This window comes from Lonchura striata, chromosome 5, assembly GCF_046129695.1.
Source record: "Lonchura striata isolate bLonStr1 chromosome 5, bLonStr1.mat, whole genome shotgun sequence".
Lineage (NCBI taxonomy): Eukaryota > Metazoa > Chordata > Aves > Passeriformes > Estrildidae > Lonchura > Lonchura striata.
Window position 1 is genome coordinate 39,565,815 of NC_134607.1, and position 18,085 is coordinate 39,583,899.

An 18,085-nucleotide genomic window follows, 5' to 3' on the forward strand; every position below is an offset into this window, starting at 1 on the left:
CCATAATTCGGTCCCTTTTTCATTAACCAGCCAGTCCCAACCTCCTGCTCTCATCCCTACCCTCTTGCCCTTATTCAAGTCTCTCCTCTCTTCCCCCTCCTTTTGTGCAGTCTATTCCATTTTTCCTATTAAACCTTTATGTCTCTGTGGTCATTTCCTTTCACAGCATGGCCCAGGTGTGTGGCTGCACATGGGTAGCCTGTTCCAATGCATATAATACAAAGTTTTTGTATTATATTTGATTATATACTTTGAGTCTACATACTGCTATGCTGTGCTATGTGCAAAATAAAAAGAAGAAGACCAAAAAATTAAAATTAATTTTAAAAAATAGTCACTGCTATGTTCAGTCTCAGACTCAGAGACAAATGCCCTTTTGCCTCCATCTTCCTTCAGGTCCAAATGCCTAGCTCAAGCTGTACTTGACTAGTTCCATCTGCACACAGAGTACTTGGGATTAGTAATTAGAGGAAAGCTGTCTCTCTGTCTCTTGGCTGCTGTGCAGGGCCAGCTCAGTCCTTGTTTGAGAGCAGCTCGGAGTCCTGCCAGCAGCAGCAGCAAAAAATGGGGGTGAAGGCAAAGGGGAGACGGAAGATGCTCTGTATCTCTTCTGAGATTTGAAGTTTCACTAGAGCTTGATGCTCTAGGTGCTAAGGCACTCTTTGGCATGCTGAGTCATGCACAGTTTGGGAAGGTGCTTGTTTCTGAATCTTGAGCTAAATTCTTGTAAGTATGAAAGTTACTGACTTTTCAAACTTTTTCAGTTTGAGGCATGTATTTACAGCAAAACAAGAGGCACATCTCTGAAACAAAGTTACTCCCTTGCTAAACTGTGTATCTCCACTTGAGATATCTCTACAGAGCAAAGTAAATTATTTTCCATTTGATCTCACTCTCAGAAGTGATTAAATGGTGCTAGTTGAAAATGTCAAAACCCTAAACCAGAAACATAGAACCAAATAGGAAAAAAAAAAAAAATAGAGCCTGAGGCACACACCAGGCATGGGCTGTGTTCAGCCCAAGCAGTTATATTTGGAAAAGTTATAAGCAAATGAGATCAGTATGTGCACAAACCCACTTGCATGACAAGCAGCAGCGCTGTGATTTCTGCCTGTTCTATATGGCACCTGCCATGGTGGTAGCTGGGTGCCTTTGTGTATGAATTCCTCTAGTGCTATTTTTTATGGCAAAACCACTCTCTTTTCGTACTGCAAGGAACTTCCTGCATTTCATTCAGTTGCTTTTATAAAACTACACTAAGAACTGAGTTTTCTCACTCTATTGCACTGTGGGAGGGGTCTGGAAGGAAGAAAAGCCTCTGCTCCCTTGACCTGCTGAATTTCAGATCAACAGAGGTGAGACTTTTCCCAGCTTGACACAACTGTGCTCTGGCATCCTGGCTCCATTTTTGGCCTTCACTGAGATGGTGGCTCCAACCTGACACAACTGTGTTGATTTGCAGACAAAATGCCTTGTTAATATGGTGATGCTCAGTCTGAGTAGAGTTATTATGTAGCCACTTCCATGCAACTTTTCTCAACCTAAATTTTGTATTCATTCTTCTAGCAATAAAAATCTCTCTTTCCCTTTACATAGTGCTTGTAGGTACAAACAACTTTGAACTGTCAAAAAAAAAAAAATTGAAAATGAAGTTTTTATTCCCCATACAGTTCTGGTAAATAAATTTCCACAGTGTGTCCTAATGCAAATATACACAGTTGTGAGGTTTCTTCTGCAAAGACCACTTCAGAGAGTACTGCTCACTGGGACAGTGAGAGGCAAACAGTATTATCCAGCAAAGACATTTTATCTACCATATCAATTAATGGTATTCTTTGTTTATATGACACAGATTGCTACTGGAAATCTGGAAAAGTGGTGAGAATCTTAAAAAAACTGTAGCTAAACTTCAAGTTCCATTTGGGATAGAATAGGTGTGTCTGTATAGCCACACAGAGATCAACACAGGCTAGATGGGCCTTCAGGTTGTATAAGAAAATTAATTTAAATTATTAGTGTGTTTTTTGGCTAAATCATAGATTTCTGTAACATTAAAATTAGAATGAGAACATGTTTTCCTTAGTGATTTAGTTCCAAAAAGGTAACACATGCTGGTAGAAATCATTGTGCAGAATCATACTCATAAAAAGATAAATGTAGACATCAGTTATATGATTGGTAATTGCCCTTATATAATGGAAATTAGTGAAAACTTTCAGTGCTTTTTCAGGGAGGTAGAATGTTGTCATTAGTGCCAATTAAGTAACGAGCCTCTAATATCTCTCTTTCCTGTCAAAGAATCTGTTTCATGGGGCTTCACTCTATTAGCAAAAGGATTTCCATGTGTAGTATGAGTTCATAGGAAACAATTATGTAGAATTAGGCATGAGACAATGTAGACTTGAATAGTATGTTTATCAGAAGGAAATAGTACTGCTTGCTTCTTAAATGGTTGCTACAAGAGTTAAATGAGAGATATTTTCCTTGAATTTTTACTCAGCTTTTAAAGCAAAAAGTTTGTCAGCTGACTGCAGGAAAACTCAGAAGAGAACTGGGAATGAGAGGCAAAAAAATTATTAATATTTTAGGAAGGAGAATTTAGTTACTAATACAATTTCTTTTTCTGAATTTCTAACAAAAGGCTTAGTCATTCTAAGTGACTGTTAAGGAGTAGTCAAGTCTTTGATCAGCCTTTTTATTGGTCAAGGATACAAGACAGGGAATTGTTAAAATGTTGTGTCCTTGAGCATTATGTATCCTCATGTGCTATGTTCCTATAGGAGCTCGTAGTCTTCTGTGGCTCACTTGATAAAAAACTTTTAAAAAATTCTTTTCTGGTCACTGGATTTTGGAGCCTAGATCAGGGAAGTCTGTTATTTGTGAATGAGATTTGAAGTAGAAAGACTATAAGCTCAAGCTTTCATCTCTTTTCAGCATCTGCAAGGTCTAGTAGGGTCTTCACTATAGTACATGAGAAATGTTTTTTTACTAGTAACTCAGCTTTTGAATTTTTGTTTGCAGAATCCAGTGAAATTGCATTTTTGGCAGATCAGACCATTTAGCTGACCTCTGCTGTCAGGCATGCTGATGCAAGCCAATAGCCCAGTAGTCTTTAATTTCTAAATTAATTCAAAAGTTCCTGTAATAATAACCTGTTGTGTGGCTCTATTTTTTTCCTCTGCATCGTAACTCTCCAACTATGATTATAGATTCCTTGAAATTGCAGTAGTACTTGTTATAATCTCGTTTGCTCATATTTCTTTCATATTTGCATATCTTGGAGCCATGCTTTGTACACGTAAACTGGATAAACCTCAGGAAAAATGTACTGTCTGAGGAGACACCAAAGCAATGGTCTGTTTTCTTTTAGAAACATGGCAGCAAGTCTATTGTTCTCTGGGCTCTAATTGCATTTACATAATTAACAGCAGAAATGCCCAGCCAAGTCAACACATAGCAGGTAGCACTGCTACAGACCAGCACATCCCTCAATATGTTTTGTAGTGCATTTCTTATGTACCTAAACTGCTACATCTAGTTTCTATCTATATATTATTTTGGTAAATGTAGATTGCCTGGGACCCTCTGATGAATAATGATATGTTTGAATGAGCACAGCAACTTCAGTAGCAGACATTTATTCTGTAGACATGTTAGGAGAATTATAATTGATGCCTTTTTTTATCACTGAATGAAAGGAAGATAAAAGTGCTGCTATAAACTGAAAGTTGAAATAAATTATGTAAAATACATAATTCGCATAATGACTGTCCCTTTATAAATGTTCGTATTAAGTAACCATATCATTTGAGATAATTCCTCCTTGAGGAATGCTGTGAAAGAACAGCTCATTCATTTTCTTGACTTGGTGAATTGTCCTAAAACAGCTCCTCTGATGAGAAAATTAATTTAGCATTTCTTTAAACTGTTGAAAATAATGCTTGAATTCTATACTTTCCTGTTCAGAAATTTCAGTAACTGTGTCCACTGTTACGGTTTTGACTGGTTAAACTGGAACTCCCCACAAAAAACCACACACATCTACCCCTTGCCTGCATGCATATACACATGCAGAACCTTGCTTTAAAACTCCACCCAGCCTATTAATCAGACTGACAGAGTAATCACTCAGCTGCTGTAATGTAGCTTCCCTGATTCATTGATGGCAGTAATTAAAATTTTTGAAGCTTGGAAGTTTGGAAGCCATGGATTTATCTGCAGGCAAGATCCTGTGATCTTGCCCTCATAACAGCGTCTCTGAGAACAGGCAATGTGTCATTTCCTAAAATTTTTCTCAGGAAAGTTCTTAAAATTAAAAATAGATACTTATGAATTAAGTCTATCACTTGTAGATGTTACAAAGGAATTTGTGGGAGAAAAGAAAGTAAAGGGAAAGAATTTAAGTGTTATTGTTTGTAGCAAAAATTAGATACAGTGTTATGTGAGTAGATGAAAGAGCAAAATTTCTGAAAAAAGAGATAATGTAAGAAACCATCTCCCCCTCCAAAAAGTGTGGCTCATGGGGCATTTACTATTTTCCTCAAAGAAAATTCTCCCTGAATAGAAATTAGCAAGTTGTCTTCCAAAAGTAGCATCAACAGCAAGAGGGGAAAGGAATTTCTTGCAGATCAAAAGTAAAGACTAAATAGAAGGATTGCAGGAAGACATCCTTCAGAAGCATGTTAGTTTGAATAAGCTTCTGCCAAGAGCTGTATATATGGTTTCTTATGTACACTGAATTTCCAAATTTTTTGAGCTTGTCCACCCTGTTGCACCCTGTCTCATCTGTCTTTTGGGTTTTTTTTTAAATTTTAATTCAGCCTTACCTTATGGTCAACATACTTGCTATATTTACATTCAAATTTCACTAGGAGAATACTTCAATTCATTGCCTACCACCAGACTTTGATTTTGTCTTTGAGATTAGAAAAAATACCTTAATAACATTTTCTCTGTTCCCCAGGACTTTCATGGGAACAATTTTGAAATTCAGACCAAACAGTTGTGTTTGCGAAGACCAGGGTGAGTTTATGCAATTAGAAATTGGTTCACTGTGTTTTTGACAAGCTCTCCCAGGAGGTTTCTAAACAATGAAAACCTTTTAGGATGAAGTTCATGTTTTCTGAATGTGCTTGGCAAAGGCAGATATATTGCTCCAGTATAAAAAGCTGAAATAGCATTTTTCCTCTCTTATGCTCAGGAAGTGAGTTTTGCATTGGGCGTCAGAGAGGAGGCTGTAGAAAAGAGTTATCTTCCCTAATTTTTATTCACATTGAAGACTATCCTTTTGCCTTATGACATTGGTCATTCTCTAAGTAATGTAATTTATGTATGTATAACATAGAGTACTAGCATCACATCCTCAAGGGATAAGAAAATGAATGGGTTTTTGGAGAGGGGAGGGCAGATAGAAAAGAGAGAGCTTAAGCAAATAATTCTGTAGCTATTAAGTGACATACACTCTTTCTAATAAGAGGATATGCCATGTCACTGAACTGCAGAGTGTGACTAACACAATGCTGTGCACTCAGTGGAAGATACACTATAGCAATCCCAGCAGCACACTAGTTTTGTATAGCCTCTTACTTACCAAAAATAATAATACTAGTAGACCTGTACTTACACAGGGAGACCTACTGTTTTCTTATTTTTCTCAGGTCCTGGAACAGATGTGCCCAATGGCCACACCACAGCTTTTGAGGATAAAACTGGAGGTAGAGGGGTAGCATGGAGATGGGGTTCAGGAATGGGATAAGTTGCCTTCAGGAAATTAAGTTGTTTGCAAACAGTATGCTGCCGCTGCAGATCCTACTAGGTGGCTAAAATTCAGGATGTAGAAAATATTTAAACTTCAAGTCAAAAAAAATAGGGAGCAGAGAAGACCAAGTATATTCCATATTACTCTTGTCCCTGAAACAAAAATTAGGTACAGATATCCATGTTTTGCAGACAGCCTTTCTTCTTACAACCTTTGCATGCAGTTTTCTTTCTATTTCCTTATATAAATTATATATTAATTAGCACAATATGTATTACTTAGCCCAAGTTATGAAGAGGAAAATCATTTTGGAAAGAGCTATTACCATTTTTTTTAAGGAAAAGGGAGTTCTCATTGGCTTATTTGCAAACCCTACATTTAAATTCATGAGACATTTCTCTCAGTATTCCATATGCATTCAGAGTTTTTACTTTATGTTGCCTTCAGCTCTATTATTTTTTCAATATCAGCCAAATGCAGCATGTAATACTGGGGTTTTTTCCAATGGAAATTGAATATTACTGTTTCACTACCTTTATTGCAGCAAGCTGAACCTTGCCCATGCTATTTTGTTTAGTTATAGCTAAACCAAAACAAGCTGGATGAGTTTCAAACTGAGAGCATTGGTCCAAATCTGCCACTTCAGATCACACTGAATACCCAAAGGGAATTTATACTTTTCTTTGGAACCAGACACAAATTTTGGGGACTCAGAATAGATGATGGTAAAACATATAATAATCCGAAGGAATATTTTCCAGAACAGAGTGGCTCCTCAGTCGTGCATTTCTAACATTGATGCAGCTTTGGATTGATTTACTTTCCACCTACAGTGAACAACACACAGTAATCCCCTTGCTCCAGATGCTCTTTATTTTTATAACACTATTTTTATTGTGTTGCAAAGCATATAGCAAGGAAATACCTGCTCAGGTATTTTACAGCAAATGTCTCTTCTCAGGTTTAGGTAACACTAAAAAACACCATTAAAATTTAAATATCAGGCAACAAGGAAATTCATGCATGTGGATATTTAGAAAGAGAAGGAACAATATTCATTTTAATACAGCTGAAATTAGCTGGAGACAATTGTCTTAATGTAAAATTACTTTAGAACCCTAAATAGAGCTTGCTGTTCTCAAATAGGTACAAATGTCATTACCAGTGTTTACAAATCTTGAAATGCCCCAGATACCATTTAATGTTCAGCTGCAGTGTGTGTATATTTCCTACAATGCAGTGGTATGTGTTTCATTGCGTGTACTTCCGCAATATTCTGATATTGTTGAAGATGATTGTACAGCAATATATTTAAAATTTATTTTTATTCTCCACATCATAGTCAGATATTTGGTTTTCTAGGGTACCAGAAAGATTGACTCTTCTGTCATGATTTCCCTTGACAGTAGGATGTAGTCTCAGTAAATGTGTAAATATATGTACTGTGTATTATTAGTGAATGTTCACTTCTCCTATTCATCACAGAAATAGCTTTCATAAAGTGTGTCACTGAGGTAGTTACTAAAACCATTACAACTGGCTGGTGGTTTACAGAAGTTTCAAGTAGAGAACAAGACGGCTGCTTTACTGGAGCTGATTTCTCTGTCTTTTACACATACACAATATTGTAACATTAACACTTTGTCTAGTAGTTTAACAGGCTTAAGAATTAAGTGGAAGTTTTAACTGGTGTTTCTTATCCAGTAGGATTGAACTAATAAACTCAACTGAGGTCAGACATGAGTGACACAGTAAAAGAGTAAAAGCTTACAGAAAATAGAGACGCTGAAATAAAATCAAAGAACATTTACTTTTGAGTATATTTTTTTTCATCAGCATTGTCAGCAGTTGCGAATAGCTATTCAACAGGTAAGAGTGATTTAGAACGAAGAGGAACCTCTGGGTGTCATCTTGGATGTGTGAGACCTCACATTTTTGTGATTAAAAGTCTGGTGGAGTTGTCCTAGGACATCCTGGGAGTAAGTGCACAGAGGCTGTGCTTTGTGGTGCCTGCCGCTCCTCAGGAATGCATAAACGGGTTTCACCTTGCTCCTGTTTGACACTAATAAGTACTTAAAGGGCAGCTGTAGGACAGAACAGCCCTTGTCCTCAGCAGGAAATGGTGACCACATCTCAAGATTCGAGACCTTCTAGTGTCTGTCCTTTCTTGTGCACTGGCTTGTTCGCAATTTGCTCCTAATGTAAGAAAATTAATGGATAGCCATTCACTCTTCACACTACTAGCAGCATTTGTCCTGTCAAGAAACTAGCAATGATCACTAGGGACCAGAGCATTGTGCTAGATGATAATTAAAGACAGCCAGAATACAACTCCAGTCCTAGAGAATTTCATTGCTAAAGAAAATCCCAGACTTATAACTGGTTAGACAGGTGGGTACAAACAGTAGCAACTTTATTGGTCAGGATGACAGGTAAGCCAGAATACCTAATTAATGACATCCTAATGTTTTGTCCTGCAAAAGAGAATTATAAAGAAGAATGAGACAGGATAAAGCTCTTCATCTGATAGAGAACTGCTCAGGAGGAAAAAAACCCTCTAAATAAAGAAAAAAATTATGACTGAAGGAGCAGCTGTCATATAGACAGTCTGTACATAGGTGTTGAAAGATCTAAAAGAATTTGAATGAAAGGAAGTGGCCTGTACTTTATTGTATGAAAGAGAAGAATTTCATGGTCAGAAAAATAGACTAGGTGAATGGTCTTTGCAGAAGCATTTCTGTATCAGTGGAGAACAGCACCCATGAAGGCCAGAGGGAAAGGTGCCAATGTAACTGAACAGCAGATGATGAGAGCCTTGATAAAAATTTTAGTTGTGGGGTTTGGTAGAAATCTTCATATCTGTCACATGTTATACAAAATAAGTCTGCAGTATCAAGGCACTACAAGGTTCTGAGGAGTGAATAGATGATACCATAGTCACAGGGGGAAGAGAAGGAAGAGCCATCTGTTGTGAAGCGGGCGTTGATATGCAACTTCCAGTCAAATGCAAGCATTCCTTATTTGAGGTGGACTGAAATACTGAGATTAATTTGACTGTCCTGTGGAAAGGCTAAATACCAATTCAGACAGTTCAGTAACAAATGGTACTGTTTTGAGGACATGTGCATACACAGCTTTGTCTATGCTCAAATTGCATTAATGTGTAGATTCACAGCACAGAGTGCAGAATGCAAAGGGCTTGTTTGCGTCCTGTGTGGTCTGGGAATTGTTGCCCTTAAATAAGCAGAAATAGGTAATAGACCAAAGGGTTCTGTAATGATTTTTTTAAAGGAAGGGGTCATTCAAGGCCAAGCATGTCATAGAGGGAGTTATTGCTGTCTTATTATCATTTTCTCAAATGAGAGAAAAAGAGGAAGATTTGCAGTGGTCTGTCTAAAGAAAGGCTAGGAGCTTGAAGAAGCTAAGCAAATACTGAGGACAGAAGAGCACAAAAATTATGGAGAGCAACAGCATGGTTGTGTATATGTTAATGCCTTACATTGCCATACAGTGCAGGGATAGCCTTTCTATACTGATGTCTGGTCCTGGGAGTTGTCTTCAGTCTTCTGTCTCTGCAGCTTGGATCTCAACCGAAGCACTTATTCTACCACTGCAGTGGTTTTCCCATATTTTAAATTTTTTAAATCAACACTGAGTGATAAATGGTGAAGCAGTGTCTTCAATAAGGGACTTGGTGCCACAGTTCCGAATGGGGTTTTTTGGTCATTGTCAGCAACAGTCCAGCCAGGTGAAGCAAAATCAGATGACCAAATAAAATAACATTTTCTGGACTTGAAAACTATGAAGAGATTAGCACTGATAGTACCAACATGAAGGAGGAGGTCTTCTGAAGAATAATGTATCATTCACTGTGGGAGCCAAGTAGACCCACTGAAGCCATTCAGGTATATAGGTAGTAACATTAAGAATAGATGTAGTTTTTTATTTAAGAAGGGCTAAAACCAGCACTGCTTATCAAACTGTCTACCTTTATTTGTCAAAGAACAGAAGGTCAGAAGGTGAGCAGTAAGTTTGATCTCACAAAGTGAGTTCTAGTCATGGCTACTGACTTCCTTTCTTACCTATGTTTGAATGAAATATTATAAATATGTTTGCAGTTTAGCATCTCACAGAGATCTCAGGAATAGACAGCACGGTGAGTTGCAGCACTGCAATGAAGTTAGACATAACCATAGATGAGTTGGGCCTTTGAATTCTGGTTGTTCATTTCTTACTTCAAACACTTGCAAAAATACAAAACCATTGCATCTCCTGAAATTTCCTCATGGTATCTGTGTCCATCATGTTCTAAGATGCAAAGATATCTGAAAACCATCTTCACCTCAAAATGTTTTTAGTAAATACATAAAAAATTCCATTGGCAGTTTCTGAAACACATACACATTCATATATGCCTTTCCTCAGTCCCTCCCCTGTTTTTATTTACTGTTTTGAGACATTTAAAGTACAAGTGTGATCATAGCATTAAATATAGCATATGTCATTATTACTTAAAGCAAAAATATTCAGTGTACATTATTCCTCTTTTCCTATTATATCTGAGCAGTGTTTATATTATTCTTAGTGTTGTTTCATATTTACTGAACATACCAAGAGCTACATTCAAACAGGAAGAGGGATAAAACTGTGGCACATTTATTCGCCATTACTTGTTAGTGTTTTCTAATCATGGTTCCAACTTCTCTGTGGCATTTTTTTCTGGGGGGAAAGAGGCTTATGGCTGAGGCACGTGGTGTTGTGTGTGCATGATGCATGGGATGTGGTTTGCTGAGGGCTAGCATTCCTCTCCCAGACAGCTAATGATCCTGACTTGATCCTGCTAGCACCTGCTCCTCATCCTCTGGGGATGTGGCCCAGAATCTGCAACGAAAAACATCAAGGACCAATCCTGCACCTAACCAGGACACCCGGCATGCCAATATGCTCCTGGGCAGCTGTGGGTCCTGGCTTGAGGTCAGGATAGGACAGCCCAGGAAATGCCTTCTCTTTTCCTCAGATGATGGCAAAAAATGGCCAGATCATATTGGAAAGTCTGGCTTTGATGCTTAGTTACCATTGTTGAAAATATCTTAAAGAGGTAGCAAACTGGTGCTGCCAGCTGCACTGTAGGGTCTTAAACTAACACCTGGCATTGCAGCAGAGAGTATGTGCATCTGTTTGGCCTGGGTAGCTAGAACCAAATCAAAGAGACTCAAAATACCATGGTCTCCTCAGGAATTTTTCTGTGCTTCTGCATTTAATGAGGTAGCTGATGGAAATCAGAGGTACTCTCTGCCCACTGCAACACCAGGATGAGGCTCTAAGTGATCTTAAATTCATCCTCTGGCTGCCCTTTCCTCAATGACTAGAGTGAAATGAGGCAATAACCTTATTTGATTTGCACATGCCACAAAACTTTCCGCTGAGGTTAGAGACCTCTGAGCAGCTGATTTAAGCCTGCTGGCTCTGGGTTGGCTCCATTGCCACACACAGAGTGGATGTACCCGGCAGTCACATCCCCCCAGGCTGGGAACCACTGAACTCAATGAATATGAGAAGTCTGATGCTGATGGATTTAAAGGAGAAACAATCTGTTTGTGCAGTATGAAAGGTACATATGTGAGCTAGCAGTATGTTTGCATGGCTTTTTGTTTTCAATTCTGCAATGCATTTTAAATGTGGTATTTTGGGCCCATTTCCTAATGAGATCCCACAAATGGCAGAGTACAGGCACCTCAACAATGACTACTAAAGCTGGTCAAGTGAACTTTGCATAATTATGAGCTGAAAACTTTAACGTAACACATGGCCCTCATATCCCAGTGGTGAGCACAGACTGATATCAGAGGCCACAGAGAGAAAACACTGTGTAGGTAAACATGATGCAGGCCTGAACTATGTTCCAGAGTGAGAAGTGCTTGGATTTATGGGTTTGAATATTTGGTCTATTCATGTAGCTGTTAACAAGTGAGGTAGAATATATCTACAAGGCATCTTTGCTTTCTTAGGAAAATGGTTTTCTGGATATTGCTGAAATTAAATTGCCTTTTGGCTGTCAGTAAGGGAAAAAAAACCCAAAAACCCATATTCAAAAGATTTTGGACAGCATTTTCTTAGAATCTAGATGGTAAAATAGCCACTTTGACCATTGTGTTTGGATTTGACAGCCTGATATTGGCATGAGCCTGAAAATGTAATAATAATCTACTTTTCTTTGACACAGTGAAAATACTACAGCTATGTATCTGCGGGTGAGAATGTCTCCCTCTGGACAGTTGACACTCACACTTAGCAGAGCTGTGAGTCAAATGAAGCTCCAAATTAAACCCATTGAATCCCTAACTTGAAGCTTCATTTTCCTAACTGCTGCATCTGTAGTGACTCCCATGGAAGTCAGTAGGTTTAACACATTATTTTAGTTTCCTTATCTTAAAATTGCTTTCAAATACATTTTATTATTAGTTGATGGCTTTTACAAATTATTTTATTTCTGTAATGTCATGAGACTGTTCTTAAAGAACAGACTGTATAAACATTCTGATAAAGGTGTTACATTCAAAATGTTATTTATAGGTGAGGAAGGACCTTTATATATCAAATCAAGATTTTATTATTAAATTTAAATAGTGTAATCCAAAAATTATTATTAATTGAGATCTAATCCTTACAGAAAACAATACTTTTGTGCAGAAAGAAGTTTCAGTAGTAGTAGTAGTAATAATTCTTATTCTTATAAGTCAAATTCTTATGCACACACTTCTCAGTTTCTATTGCTTTTCCTGATGTTTCATTGACCCTCCCTCTGTTCCTGTGGTTCTTGAAATGGGCAGTTTCAGTCTGATGGGGTCCAGTGGGACCATTACGGGCATGTCATTGGCATCTGGAGTCCTTTGTTGGCAATGATATAATCTTCATCATGATGGCTTCTTTTTTCTTATGCTAGAAGTTGCTTGGGGCTGTTTTCATCTTTGGTAACATGTTTAGACCTTGCTCTTTGCTCCTTGATCCATGGTACAGATAGGTTTTACAGATCATGTCTTACTTGAGATGCTTCTTTGTTCTCCTTGTTACCCCTAAAGTAGTTTTGCCCAGCCCAGATCTGCATTTCTTTAGCTGAACACCAGTGAGTTGTTTATAGCTGTGAGGTCTGCAGCACCAGCCTGTACCCATCTCTCTAGTTATGGCCACATATTACAGTGCTTCAGTGTAATAAGGGCCATGATACAATCCAGGTGTGCTTCATGCAGTATGGGGCATATATGTAGAAAATGTTATTGTCAGGTAATACTCATCCAGATGAGAAAAAAGTCTTTTTAATAAAAAACTCAGATGCAGAGACACAGACCAGTACAAAATTCTGCATGGTGGAATTTTTTCTGTAAATCAGCAAAAGGCACAGTAGGAGCCTTTGAGCAAGACAGGAACAGGAGGCCAGATTTATAGACCTGTGTTTACCTATAACTAATGCAGAGTTCACAGTTCTCAATTCATTTATTTTCAGGAATATGTGATGTATTTCTTCCTATTTACTCCTGAGTGAGAGTGTGTATGAATTGACAAGAGACACCAGTCCCAAGATGTGTATTAGAAACGGTGAACTGAAAATGTGCACACATAAAATTTTTATCTCTGGGCATTTTTTGAATGCCTACCCCCTACAAGGGGATGTCCACAGATGCAGGGTAAGGGACTGCAGCTGGGCAGGTATTACCAGGAGTGTATGTGTTGCATTAGTGATAAGGCAAAAGGAGAGCGTCCTTATTTCTCTTATCTTTTACATCTGAAAATTGGCACTTTCTGCATTTCTGGGAACATTAAGAACTAGGTTAAAGGTGTCAGATTTTCTCCTTGCTTGCACTCCTGTTAATCCATTTAACTCAGTATAACGAATAGTTAGCACAAATCAGCTGTTAGTGATCAGGCTGTGCTATTTCCAGATCATTAAGCTCTTCCATTTCCCTTTCATTGTAGAAAATGTTGGAGCACTGAGCAAGTCTTGGAAGTTAAGTTATATATAGTGATTAATCTTTTAGAGGTCATATAATCATAGAATATCCTCATCTGAAAGAGACCCAGAAGGACTACTGGCTCTGCAGAACAACCCCAAGAATCACACCATGGCCTGACAGGATTGTCCAAACACTTCTTCAACTCTGTCAGGGCGATGCTGTGACGACTTCTGGGGGAGCCTGTTCCAGTGCTCAATCACCCTTTGGGGAGAAACCTTTTGAGGTATATGACATAAATGTCCCCTGACACAGTTTCAGGCCGTCCCCTTGCGTTCTGTCACTGGTCACCACAGAGCAGAGATCAGTGCCTGCACCTCCTCTTTCCCACATGAGGAAGTTGCAGACTGCAATGAAGTCTCCCCTCAGTCTCCTCTTCTCCAGGCTGAGCAGACCAAGTGACCACAGTCACTTCTCACAGAGCTTCCCCTCAAGGCCCTTCAGCATCTTCATTGCCCTCCTTTGGACACTCTCTAGTAGTTTTATATCTGTCTTATATTGTGGCACCCAAACCAGCCCCCAGCCCTGAAGGTGAGGCTGCTCCAGTGCAGAGCAGAGGGGACAATCCCCTCCCTTGCCCAGCTCCCAGTGCTGTGCCCCATGCACCCCAGGACAGGGTTTGCCCTCCTGGCTGCCAGGTCACTGCTGACTCACATTCAACTGGCCATTGACCAGGACCCCTAGGTCCCTTTCTCCAGCACTGCTTTCCAGTATTGCACTCCCCAGTCTGTGCATCCAGAGCTGCCCTATCCCAGGTGAAGAATTTGGCACTTGCCTTTGCTAAACTTCATACAGTTAGTGGTTGCTCAGCCCTCTGATTTGCCAAAGTCTTTCTTCAGGACCTCTCTGACTTTAAGGGAGTCAGCAGCTCCTCCCAATTTAGTAGATGATTCTTAGTTTTGAATATTTTAATTTTTTTATTACTCTGTAAGGATACTTTCTAACCTTACAAACCTGAATTGGTTCTCATGGGAAGATGGCTGTGCTGGAATGATTATCATGTGAAGGAATCACAAGTCATTCACAGAGTTCTTCACATTTTTAATTCCTTTATTTTATTTTTAGTAATTCAGGTGCTTGTGGCACTAGCTTGTTGTATACAAATCCAGGAGTGTGCATGGAAAGAGGGGCAGTGTGTTTGTAACAGGAGGTCATCAACAATCTGCAGTGCGCAGAGTAATGACACTGGCAGTAATCATCCTGATTCTAGCCCCATTGCTTTCAGTTTGGGCTCTAATGAGCCATGCTGTCATACCCATTTTCAAGTGACTGATGGTGGGTACAGATAACCAAGTGAAAAATTCCTTTAAATTCAGCTCTTCTTCACCGGGGGTACCACAAACTACCAAGATTTGCATAATGCTAGATAAGAGCTTCCACATTTCCAACATTAACTTGTCAGCTGCAATATGGCTGTGGAGAAAACTGTGCTTGGGTTGATTCAGGCAGATTATACTGAAGGGACTGCATTTGCAGTGATTCTTTATTTAAATATATGAAGGCAAAATACAGAAAATACCCTGTAAGCTGAACAAGTAGAATACAAGATATATGTGGTGTTTGAAAGGCTCAGGCCTTCTTTGCCAATTTTATACCTGTGAACTGTTTGCCAAATTATAAGTTACTCAGAGTAAGTAGCATAGCAGGGTTTTTATATAGGTATTCTTAGTGTTGCCAGATTTTAAATAAATATTCTTATCCTTATTCTGTTTTGTACTATCTGCTGGTAAGGTGGGTTCAGTACTGTCATTCTGAAGTGAACTTTTCACACATATCATTACATAGATCTGAGGTTAAAATTATATTGTAATATCTAATGTAAAGGTATTCTATTTCAAATGGGTCAGTCAAATCTAAAGAAAATCCAATAAGGGAGGTTTAAATAAAGAACACTTCTCTTTTATTAATTTAAGACATTTTAAAGCAAAAATATACTGTGAAATCTTACTTTTAGGCTCTTATTTTTATTTTTTAACAGGACTGGGAATTTCCACACTTTATGGGTGATGTTGAAGTGAATCTTCCAGGCTTGCCCTCAGCACACATGCAATTCAAAGTACCTTATTTCCAAAAGATATTGAAAGAGGAATATCACATACATATAACAGGTAGGTAATCTTACAGACTGTGACACAGTCACACAGTGATCTGCTTCTGTGTGATAAATGTGTGCTACCATGGTCTTAAATGTGTATTTTTTTTGTGTTTGTCCCAGACTTTTTCTATCTCTTTATTTGTCCATATCCATATTCTCCATCTCAAGGAAATGGGGAACCTGTATCTTACAAATCAGAGGCCTGCTGCTGTTTCTCATGGATTTCTGCAACATCTTGTGACATTAAATAATACATAATGTAACTTCAGACATCTTTTATCTAAAATTACTCTCTCAGGGAAATTAGCAGCTTACTTCATCTTCAAATCTCTTATGCTTTCAGATGCCTTTGCTATGATTTATGCTAATATCTTTTCATAACTTCGGTCATTCTCATCTGGCAAAGGCCACTCATAACCGTACTTCCATCAGTCATCTAACAAGCAGCAGACAGTTAAATAACCTCAAATAAAATAGAATTGCAGTTATTGAAATGGATGATACATATAGATAAAAAGTACCTGATATCCTTGCATACTGGGAATCAGTATTTTAATAACAGTAGGGAATGAAAAAGAGAAGGAGGTTAAATAGGGATAAATATTTTGGTTTTACCTTCAAGTTATAAAAAAGGAGTATAGATAGCTCCTCTCTCTACACTGAGAAGAGATGGATAATAATGGATAACAGAAGAATGCAGGTGTGAATTGGCAGGGGTCTTTAACTGCTAATACAAAAAGTCACAGCACATGACACCACACAGAAATAAGATAGATGAGGGCAACCAAGGACAAGCCAAAAGAAACTCCTGCAGACCAGGGACAAAAGGAGCATTCAGAGATGATACAAAGATAAGGCCAAGAGTTAGCAGGTGAGTCATAAGCTCAGCAGAGAGCTGAAGCCTAGGTAAGAAAATGTGTCAAGGAAAGAATGACACCAGCACTGAGTTGAGGCAGATTGAATGAGGCAAAGAATGCAGAAATGAGATTAAAAAAAACAGAAAAGAAGATAAAGAATAGTGCAGAAGTTACCTGTTTGGTATTGACTGAGGGAAGGCAAATGGGCCAGCAGGATTTACAGATGGAGTGATAGAAAGTTCTTCAAAATTGAAGGTAGGTGTCCTGCTGGAATGCTGACAGAGAACAAACAGCCAACAAGGAGAAAGAAGAGCTAGTACATATCTGAGGGAGACCATTTAAGTCATTAGAGGTTTACAGAACAGGACAAAGTAAATGATGGCCAGTCAGTGACTAGAAGGTGTAGGGTGAAAACAGATGTTGTGAGATGTGTACATGATGAACACATTTTTCTCTCCCAAGTGAGAAAAAAGAGAAAGGAGCAGAATAAAAAAAATAGTTTAAGCATCAAATATTTTATGTGAATTACAGGTATGGAATTCAGGGACAGCAAAAAAGATATTTTTTTCCTTTTTCTCAAGACTAGGGAATGAATTTGGAGGGCTCAGTCCCACAAGGTTCCCAGATGTTGTACTGTTATTCCATTGTATAAGGAAAAGTAGTGGAATGGATGCACAGAGGAGTAGGAAAAATGGCTGAGGCGTGGTAGGTTGGACTGTGTCACCAGATACAGAAACTTGGCATATAATTAATGGGGGATAGAAGAGGAAATGAAGAGCGAAGAACAGATTTGCATTGTAGAAGAGACAAAGACATAGATTATAATCAGGGATAATCAAAGAATAAACAAGACCAAAGAACATAAATTAGTGATCAGAAATGCAATCACTAGCATTGCTGCTGTTTGAAAACAGACCAACCAAATAAAACTAATATTTATGCACTGTAGTCTTCTGCAGAGTGGACTGCAGTCTTTTCTGATTTTCTAGTGAGAAGGCATTCTTTTAATGAGGATGAGATAATGAATGAAGACTGAAGAAATTTTTTCCCTGCTCAGCATTAACAAGATCCATTTATTAGATTCACTAGACAAATCAATTCATTTGACTGCACATCACGTATCCTGTCTACTGAGAGCCTGTTTTATCTCAGTGCTACACCACCCTTTAGGAGAGCTAATAAACAGCCATAACACATGGCACAAGAACCTCCCTTTGGGTAAGTTTTCTTGAACCATCTGTTCTTGCCATCAGTTCTTATCTTAGGTTAGGGCACCATGTTGGATAATTTTCAAGCTCTAGATGTGCAGATACTTGAATATTCTACTCAAATCAAGGCGTAGAATATTAAAAAAACCCTGTATATATAT

General features: G+C 38.4%; 1 protein-coding gene across 3 annotated transcripts in view; it reads left to right on the plus strand.

Moving 5' to 3' along the window:
- TMEM117 (transmembrane protein 117) overlaps window positions 1-18,085 on the plus strand; it is a 178,323-nt gene that overhangs the window by 153,882 nt on the left and 6,356 nt on the right. For all 3 annotated transcript variants that reach the window (XM_021545319.2, XM_021545320.3, XM_077783484.1), the window contains exon 7: window positions 15,743-15,872. In XM_021545319.2, coding sequence (XP_021400994.1) covers window positions 15,743-15,872 — 130 coding nt within the window. The remainder of the gene's footprint in view (window positions 1-15,742; window positions 15,873-18,085) is intronic.